The sequence below is a fragment of the Phascolarctos cinereus genome, unplaced genomic scaffold, assembly GCF_003287225.1.
Source record: "Phascolarctos cinereus isolate Bilbo 61053 unplaced genomic scaffold, phaCin_HiC Scaffold_726;HRSCAF=1367, whole genome shotgun sequence".
Taxonomy (NCBI): domain Eukaryota; kingdom Metazoa; phylum Chordata; class Mammalia; order Diprotodontia; family Phascolarctidae; genus Phascolarctos; species Phascolarctos cinereus.
In genome coordinates this window covers 89,224,889-89,234,834 of record NW_027556098.1, presented here as the reverse complement: position 1 = coordinate 89,234,834, position 9,946 = coordinate 89,224,889, and the positions used below count along the sequence as shown (strand labels likewise).

At 40.1% G+C, this 9,946-nt stretch overlaps 1 protein-coding gene and 1 non-coding gene across 6 annotated transcripts in view; both read right to left on the bottom strand.

The window, feature by feature from the left end:
- Positions 1 to 2,070: 2,070 nt before the first annotated feature.
- NFKBIZ (NFKB inhibitor zeta) overlaps positions 2,071 to 9,946 on the bottom strand; it is a 48,190-nt gene continuing 40,314 nt past the window's right edge. For 2 of the 5 annotated variants that reach the window (XM_078146668.1, XM_078146666.1), the window contains exons 2-11: positions 9,395 to 9,534; positions 8,707 to 8,737; positions 8,492 to 8,601; positions 7,606 to 8,393; positions 6,983 to 7,088; positions 6,417 to 6,563; positions 6,105 to 6,168; positions 5,050 to 5,219; positions 4,324 to 4,434; positions 3,474 to 4,190 (exon numbers count right to left, since the gene is read on the bottom strand). In XM_078146668.1, coding sequence (XP_078002794.1) covers positions 3,846 to 4,190; positions 4,324 to 4,434; positions 5,050 to 5,219; positions 6,105 to 6,168; positions 6,417 to 6,563; positions 6,983 to 7,088; positions 7,606 to 8,393; positions 8,492 to 8,601; positions 8,707 to 8,737; positions 9,395 to 9,523 — 2,001 coding nt within the window. In that variant the 5' untranslated portion in view covers positions 9,524 to 9,534 and the 3' untranslated portion in view covers positions 3,474 to 3,845. The other 3 variants (XM_020999910.2, XM_020999911.2, XM_078146667.1) reach the window with 3 other exon arrangements.
- LOC144454669 (small nucleolar RNA SNORA2/SNORA34 family) lies at positions 9,704 to 9,839 on the bottom strand. The gene has a single exon (XR_013483179.1). It is a non-coding gene; the product is annotated as a small nucleolar RNA SNORA2/SNORA34 family (small nucleolar RNA).

Genomic DNA, 9,946 nt, shown 5'->3' with positions numbered 1-9,946 from the left:
GAACTATCACCTCCCTCATTCCGAGCTGTTTGCAAGAGATACATTTTGCCTCTCTGGGTATGAAGACTTTGGGTTCTTGAATTAAATGAATTGATTCAACACTTACTAAAGGCCTGCTTTTCATTGGGACCTCTGCTTAGTACTAGAGATATATACAGATAAAAGATAGCACAGTCTCTGCCTCCAAGAAGCTTTTAATCTAATGGGAGAGTGAAATATGTTCATACCAAAAATATGTTTGAGGATAGTGTCCAGGGGGGATCCAAGTGGCCTGAGAGATCAGAGATATCTCTTCTAGCTTGAAGGATTGAGGGATCTTCCACACGCTAGAGGTCTCACTTGAGCTAAACTTTGAAAAAAAAGGAAAGGATTGAAACATGTAGACAATGTGGTAGTGCGTTCCAGGCTTGGGGCAATAACCTAAGCAAATATACAGAGGTGGGAGAGGACAGGATAGGACTGGGGAGAAGAACATGAACTAAGGAGGTGGGATAGTGAGTCACCCCCATCACCATGAAGCACACAATGCTGGATGTTGCCAAAGTACTGATTAGATTAAAAGTAGGATTAGCAGTAGTGACTCCACCTACCCTAAGGGCAGTTCATTTCTTCTGAAATAGAAATTGTACACCATTTGATTCAGCCTCTTTCCAGTTGTTTTGCCAAAATTCTGCGATGATTGTGTAGGTTGTATGGGTCAAGTCCAATTGTGTTTCTATTCATTAGCTCATTGTCAGGTCGTAGCATGAGATAAGAAAAGACTAGTGACTTGGCCACTTCCCCTGAATAACAGCACATATTCATGTAATTTATGGTTTGCAAAGACCTTTCCACAAACCAAGTTCTTGAGGTAGAGAACAAAAGTATTTTCATAGTATCCCCATTTTACAGACAAAGAAAGTAAAGTTGTCCAGGCTCACATTGAACTTAGACCTTTGACTCTTAAAGCCAATGTTCTTCCCATTATCCCAGGCTTCCTGCTTCCCCACCATTTTCCAGCCACAGCAGTGATACAAGTATGTTTATAAAGCATCTGCATGCCTTTGACCCATTATACACAAGACTTCAGTGGCTTTAATACATAACAGTAATGGATTTCCAAGTGAAAGTAAGAGAAATTAACAATGGCAGTTGTTGTTCCATTGTTTTCAATCATATCTGACTCTTTTGTGACCACATTTGGGATTTTCTTGGCAAAGATACTTTGCCATTTCCATCTCCAGCTCATTTTACAGGTAAGGAAACTGAGATAAACAGGGTCCTACAGCTAGTGCATCTGAGGCCAGATTTGAACTTAGGAAGATAAGTCTTCTTGACTCCAGTTCCAGCACTCTATCCACTGTACCATCTAGCCACCCTGAACATTGACAATACTATAATAGAGTCTCACTAATTTGCGGTAATGATTAGTATGGGAGTAGAAACAATCTATTACTGCCTTAATAAAGAATAGGGCCTGACCTGTGTGATTTCATTATTATAAGGATCTCATGAGTAAGAAAACTCCCACTGTCAATGCAGGTCAACACTTCTGTACTTCAGTCTTCTAGAGATGCCTTGCTAGGCAAAGTTTCGTCTTCTAGGTTGTGACTTGGTCAAGGCCAATTGGTATGTCAGAGGCAGGACTTCCATGCCAGTCCTCCTGGCTTCAAAACCAGCTCTCTAGCCACTACACCATGCTGCCTGTCATTGGCTCAATTACATATCCTTTCACCCTAGTGTATTGTCTCTCCATCCTATTTTTCCCTATTCTTTATCCCAACCCCCAAACCCAACAAAAATATCATGGGAACCAAAAACCTAAAAAGGTCCAAGGTCCCTCAAGATCTGATCTTGCTGTATTTAAGATGCTTTAATATATAAACTTCTAAAGGATGACTATCTGCCACAGATGATATTTAGCATCTGACAGTTCTGAAGAGGTGGATATAAGTGACAATTTACAATTTAATGTTTCATCTTCTCCAACGTCAATGATCTATGTTTAAATAAATCAAGTAGCAAGTTTTGCTATCGCTCCAAGATTTATTCAAGACAAGGGAAGAAGAAAACACTTTAAAGACAGTGGAATAACTGAATTAATAACTTTATTTAAAACCATACAAAGTTATTCAAAGTATACTTAACTGTACACATCACAACTACATTCGTTGACACCAAATGTTTACAACTAATTTTTGTCCACAAGACATACTTACTCAAACAATGTGATCAAACCAAAAGCTGTCTTTTTTAAAGGGATTTAAGTTAGTCACAAAGATCAGTCACATGTGATACTTTCCATCATTTAAGAAAATTTTTGTTTTGTTTTTTTAAAGGAATCAAATCCAGCAGAAGGAATTAGTGTGCAATCATAGCTGTACTAGTTAAATTGGGCACCCTGGAGATCGGGCAGTGTTAATAGAGTATATCAACAATTAGTTGAGAACTAAAAAATAAAGTAGGACATTTTTCACTATACAATAAATACAAAACACAACTATACATTATCATTAGTACACTTATTAAGGAGAGAACAAAATCTAGGTGATTGCTTTGATGGTGACTTTTTGCTATTCCTATGAGATAAGACAAAAAAACCCTGGAGGAAAGAAATGTTCTCCTCAAGAATACGTAATTCTTACAAACAGAATTATCAGAAGCTCACTGAATGAGAAGAAAATATCATCATATTCTAAATGAAGCTTTGTCTTTCACCAAAGTGCCCCAATTGCTCCATTCAGTTTCTCTACAGAAACTTTCTGGGTGGTTCAAAAACAGAAGCTTCTTTAGATATGTATCAGTAATAATAAATCATTACTTTTAAAAATCATTATTCACTTAAAATTTAGGATAGCCACTTGTCTAGCAGTGTATGTACATTGGAACTAGTTTTAAAACAGAAAAAGAGCAAATATATACACTCTGAAAATTTCAACCATCTTTGTGTTTGATCATTCATAAGGCTAAACACCTGTATAAACGTCACATGCTCAACTGCATGGTACCACATTAGGCAAAATGCAGCCACAATATTTTCAGATTCATTTTTTTTTCTAAATGCTTTGATTCCTCCCAAAAAAAAATTTTTTTGTGAATTGTCCACTCTTAAACTGGCACCAACAAACTGATAAATGCCTTATATAACAAATCAAAAAAATCTTCTCCTACCTAGTCAATTGAACCACTAAAAAATATAAGTGTTTAGATCCCAGCCACCTGGGAATGTAAAATTCCAATATATTAAGAGGAATTAAATGTTTAAAAATGTTTCTCTTTTAACATAACCCACTATATAATAGTGAACTAAATGCTTTTGTTTCACAGAAACAACTTACATTTGCCATTTACAAGGCAAATGGTCTATTTACAGATACATCAGGACTGCCTAACTGACAGTGAGTGTTGACTATAGACTTTCAGATCACATGGAGCTAATATGGTGGAGCTCTCTGCTGAACAGACTTCCCCTTCAGGATCCGTCTTATCTGAAAATAAATAAATAAATAAATAAATAAATAAGTGAATGAATGAATGAATGAATGAATGAATGAATAAGCTTCATCAGATCTCTTTGAGGAGACAATGCAACTAAATAACTGGCATTCCTTCCTCATATACCCTGTCTGAGACATGAAGAAGTTAATCTGTAAATTATAAGGGTCCTAGACAGACCTCTGTCCATCCTTTGTATAATAGGGCATTTTTTCTGGCTGTCCCCCATGCCTCAAATTCTCCCCCTAATCCACTCCAACTACTGACCTCCCTGGCTTCCTTTAAGTACCAACTAAAATCCCACCTTCTACAGGAAGCCTTTCCCAACCCCTCTTAATTCCAGTACTCTTTTTATTAATTCCCTCTTTTAATTATTTCCTATTTATCCCACATATAGCTTGCTTTGTATATGTGCAAGGACTGTCTTTTGCTTTTTTTTTTTTATCCCCAGCATTTAGCACAGTGCCTGGCATACAGCAGATACTTAATAAATGTTTATTAGATGAGTGAATGAAGGGTCTAAACCTATTCCCTCCCCATTTTGTTACCTGTTCTCCAACAGGGCCATCTGGAACCAAATGAACCGGCTGTTCATTCTCTAGGTTCCTAGTACTTGGATCAGCTCCCTTCCTCATCAGCAGACGGACTGCATCTAACTGGGTCACTCGATACTGCAGGCTGGCAGCCACATGGAGGGCAGTGTTACCATTATAAGCCTGGAGAAGGAGAAATGAAGTAATCCCTGTCCATCAGCGAGAGGGACTTTTCCCCAGTGCCAACAGCCTTAAGACTTTGACATCAGGCTTGTTCCTACTTGCCAGCTATGCTGAGGAAGCTTTAACAAGTTACCTTAGCGTTCACAAAAGACAGGCAACTGGGCAGCTCCAAAAAGAGGCGTATCAGTTCTAGGTTGGCTTCTTCAGCAGCCAAATGAAGAGCAGTGCGGCCACTTTTACGATCCTAGTCAAAGGGAAGAATGGAAAATCACCAACACATTCACACTGTGAGCCAATTAACAAAAAACCCAACAAACAAAAAAACAGCAACCCACTACTAATCATTCAGAGGAATCCCTTCCATGAAAAACACAACCTTCCCTAGTGGATGACAAAGAAAGACTAAATTTCCATCTCAATTTCAAGAGAAAGTGGGATTTTTGTCTTCCTTTCGATTAAGAATAATCTAATTCAGCACTAAGCAAGTTGGGAGGGAAAGGGAATAGAGAAGTAATGTAAGGTTAAGAGCTAATAAAAAATTTCATAAGGTATTTGTCTACAATTAAAGATACTTTACTGTTTCCCCAATTATTACACTCCTATTAAAAGGAACATTTCATAAGGCTTTGGAAAAATTCATGAAGTTTCGAGTGTTGTAACTAACCGCCTTCTTTTTTCTCTGTCGGAGGCCAAAGGATCATAGACGTTACAGTGGAAACAGAACATAATGAGGCCATAGAATCAAACTTCACACTTCTAACTGAAAAAGGAGGCAACTGAAGCACAACCAACTTGCCCAATCCCCATCCACTTCACCAGGCTGCCTGCCTCTAATCCTAGGCACCTTCCATAAATTTACCTTCGCTTCCACAGTGGCTCCCATCTGGATTAGGCATTTGATTGTGTCAACCAGACTCTTGTTCTTCAGGAGAAGGTCTTGGACTTCAGGTGAGTGATGCTGCTGGTTCCTCTGGAGCTCGTGAACCACAGCATTGTGAGCCACCACTGCACAGTGGAGAGCAGTGAGACCTAGAGAAAGAAATCACAAAATCATGAAGCAGCTATTCATCTGACTTGATATCCAAAATGAACATGGCTATTGGGAAAACATTTCTGGTGCCCAGATACCACGCAAGAGTCTGAAATCTCTCTAAGTACTCATGGTTTGGGGTTTTTTTTTGTCTCACTACAGTAATTAATGATATAAGCCTGGGTTTTAAGGGAATACAAAGTATAACTAGACTCATAGAACGATAAGAGTTGAAACTACAAGTGACCTTAAGCGTCACACAGTCCAGCCCTGTCCTTTTCCAGACTTAGAATTGAGATGTTCTATAAATTATTTGTAAAACTCAATTTCCACATCTGGAAAATAAGAAAGTTCAACTAGATGGCCTATGAATTCCCTTCTAGCTCTACTGTCTATGATGCCTCCTAATAAGTCTCTGGTTTAAAATAAAAAAGGCAACCATTCTGTTGTGGCGGTTCAGTTGTGTTCAACTCTCTGTGACCCCATTTTGGAGGCTTTTTTTGACAAAGATACTGGAGTGATTTGTCATTTCCTTCTCCAGCTAATTTTACCGATAAGGAACTAAGGCAAACAGGGTTAAGCGACTTTGCCAGTCACACAGCTAATAAGTGTCTGAAGCTGGATTTCAACCCTTGAAGATAAGTCTTACTGACTCCAAGCTCAGAATGCTATCACTGTGCCATCTAGTTGCCTCAACCATTCTGCTTAAACCCTAACAAACTGCAGTTGTGGTTACTGTACCTGGCATGCCTTGAAAAAAGGATTATCTGGCTTTCCACTTTCCATATCCTCAGTTATATAATATTTAATAAGCTTAAGGCTTGCCTAAGACTAGCTCCATAAGCCCTGGTCAGCTTTTAACAAGTTTGCAATCACTCACTCACCGTCATAGTTGGTAGCTTCCAGATCTATAAACTGATTGCTACAGATGGCCCCCTTCTGAATTGCCTGCAAAAAAGTTTAAAGAATAGAAGCAAACATTTAATAATGGGCTTTGAAGGGGGGAGGGAGAGTACAAATAAGTGTGTGCTGAACAGCTCAAGTTAACTCTCCAGGTCAACCAAATGACAGGGTCTGGACAGAGTCTGGTCAGGTCAAAAGGAGGGTCCCCAGCTGGGAGAGACGGTGCTAACACAAGTGCTTACACTTCTACCAATCAGGGAACCGTGCCTAGTCCAGACAGAGAGTTTCCTCACCTGAAGGACTTGTGAGTGGCCCTTTTCAGCACAGACATGGAGTGGTGTTCTTCCCCAGCAGTCCGTGGTGTTCACCTGGGCCCCCAGGTTCACCAGGTCTTGCACAATGAGATGCTGATTGGCAGCCACTGCTACCTGAAAGGCACTCTGTGGTCATTCAGAGAGGGAAAAAAAAAGTCAATGTTTGCTTTTCTCATGCAACTACTTTAACAGGAAATATGACTTGAAATAAGAAGCCTCTCCCCATTCCCCAGCCCCAGAAAGTTCTACTAACAGTTCCTGGAGGCAGGAGGGATTGCATTAAACACAGTAGGTGTTTAGTAGATGTTTGTTGATTAATGTATTTAAAGACTAGGAAGTGCTAGTTTTACTGCTCCACAGCTACTCTTTGGCCCAATTAACTTCAAGATAATTCTTATTACTCAAAACCTCAGCTAATGTCCTTGATTGATTTAGGGCTCGTAATGGTAACTGCTCAGAGACCATGTTCTGCATTTAAACCCTCCTTGCCCACCTAGAAGCCTAAGGTTTTCAATGTCTAATTCTAGACCTGACAAGAATCTCACCTGACCATTGTGTTCTTTAACATCCAACATCTGAAGAGCGCTCATCTTCCTTGCAAGAACATAAGACAGGGCCCTTCGTCCCTGGGCAACTGCAATGTGTAGTAACCTGGAGAACAGGAAGAGAAAAAAGATGGAGAATAAATTACTTTAGGTTTCTCAAATTTCTGCCCCTCTATTTTGTAACTGACAGACCTACTCAACTCATCTAAAGCACAACATAAATGGATGGTCCCTTCAGATCTTTTATTAATACCTCCATTAAAATAATGGGCTGGGACACCTAGACAGACTAAGGTAAAGCAAACAACACATGGGCTTTCACACACACACACACAACACACACACACACACTCTACTTAGCTTTTTGCTCTTTAGATGAAGCCTGCACTGGCCTTCCAAATACACATCTATTCAAAGAACACACCTATATTTTAACTATTTTAAAGTAGGCCATGTGATCTGCAGGGACAGCCATCTCTATGGTGGCAGTTTTCCTTTAAAGTAAGCATATTGGGGTAGTTAGCTAACTACTGAAGCAAGGGCATTGAAAGGAGCCCTGAGCTGCCTATTACAAACAATACCATTGCCCAAACTATATGTGTAAAATAAAAAGCTATACTTACGTGTCACCATCCGCATCTTTGGACACAAAGTGGTCCTGGGACAGGTTGGCAAGCTTGTTTTCTTCCTGTTCTACCTGCCACTGAAAGAAGGACTTTCCTAACTGTGTGGTGTTCATCGAATTTCCAGCCACATTCTGGAGTGGCAGGGAAACATTTAAAGGGGTTAAGCCTAGATCCTGCCTACTCACAACATCACAGGCATTGTTTGACCCCAGGTTAAAGTTCTGGATGTTGATCTCACTTGACTGCTGCTGCTGCTGCTGCTGCTGGGCACTGGGTGAAGTCTGAATGGGGACAGCAATATTCTCTGGTTCTCCAGGACCACTTAGGAGAGATGCAAAGCTTTGGGTTGGGCAGAACAGCAGGTCTTGCCCCTCAAATAAGTTTGGTTCATAGGTAGGAGAATGAGGTTTTCCAGAATATGGACTACATTCTGGGACTGAAATGTGACTAAAGGGCTGCTGCAGATCCTGGCTCTGTGGAGAAGAAAACTGATATATATGAGATTGATCCATCACTTGTGGTGAACTGCTGACTTGGAATGGCTGGTGCTTCTGTGGCGGAGTGAGAATCTGCCCTCCATGGAAATCCTGATACTGTTCCCTCGGAGAGCTCTGATTGATAACCCCCGGGCTCATCCAGCTAAACTGAACTGTATTCAGGGAAACGGGATTGGATTCATTTTTAATATTCATAATATTCTGAAGCAGATCAGAATTGTTCTGTTTGGGTTCATTAATATGAACATCTTCCATGCTATCCACAGGAGTTGGAGTTTGGGGTGGTGTCTGGAAAAAAAAAATTACCATATCTGAAATTGGCTCCCTTATCAAAGTATACAGCTAATGGGTAACTTGTCTTACAGGTGAAGATGTGAAATACTTACCAAAAACTGGCTGTGCAATGCTGTAGCTGGCCTTTTGCAAGATGGTCCATCAGAGACAGGATCAGCCCCCTTCCTTTTCCCACTATGTGCCAATATGTTCTTCAACTCTGCTGAGAAAAAGAATTCTAAATGAATTGTTTTAAAACTTTGCTGTGATATAGTCAAAGTCTTTTACTCTTAAGACCCTTCTAGACCATACTACAAAAATCTCTTACCTGTAAACTGCTCTGTAGTCACACTTCGTGCCTACAAGGGGAAATGAAAACACATTCAACTTCCTATCTCTTAAGTTTTAAAGAAATATTAGTGCAAACATTTTTCTCCACCAATGCAAATAACAGCCCCATTTAGGACTTGGTCTTTTTAAAGTTTCTATGACTAAAACATACAATCACATTAGGGCCAACCTGGTAACAAGCCTCTCTAAAACTTAGCTCAGACCAGCTGCTGGAGGACAGAAGATGTGGCAGGACGTGCTTGCTTTTCACTAGCGTGGCCTATAACAAGCCAGGGTCATCTCCACAACACAAGGGGGACTCTATGATGGAAGAGCTTTCAAGTACACTCAGGCACTTCTCAGTACAAATTACTAACCCAGTGCTATAGCATGTAAACATCAGTTCCATTAACACTCACTCTCTACTGCTTTCTCTCCCTTCAAAATAACCTTCTCCATCCCTCACCTTCATCTTAGCCTCAATTCAAGTTTAAAATGAATATGGTTCAATAGCATTTATTTCCAATTTCAAATTTTGCTAACTCACCACAATCCCATTCATCTCAGTACTAGTCTCTCCTCTTCCATGAAAATTCTCTCTAACATGCCACTGGGTGAATCCAGTTAGGAACACAATACGAGCCCAGAATCTATGTCAAAAGCAACAACAACAACCCAGGCATCACCTTGAAATCATCCACAGCTGCAGCAGAAGACTTCTGCTTACTATTTCTTATATGCAACAAGAGTTCCTTCACTGAATTTCTCACACGAACACCTTGAAAGGGTCCTCTCTGTTGCCTTCCACCAGCCATATGGTGTTCACCTGCTCATGAAAAAAAAAGAAACCATATTTGAGTTTATCCAACTTAAAAAACACAAATCTAAATAACTTCTAAGGTTATTAATAAATAACATCTAAGGGGGTACCTAACCAATAGATCAAGACCTACTGGTGTCCCATTTTTTTCTTTTTCTTTTTTTTTGGGGGGGGTAATTGTCTCTTCCAACTGAATTGGCCATTCCCCACTAGGGATTCAGAAAAGCCAACAGACCATGGGGAGACATTCTTCTGGGCTCCTGTGTGAAACCAATAGCTACGGCAAACCACTGGTCTTGATTCAGGGCCTGCCTACTGATTTATCTTGAAGCCATTGCCTGCCATTAAGCCCCCTGACTTCCCAAGGACGCCACAGACAACAAATATTTACTAGCTATGTGACCCTTGGCAAATCTAC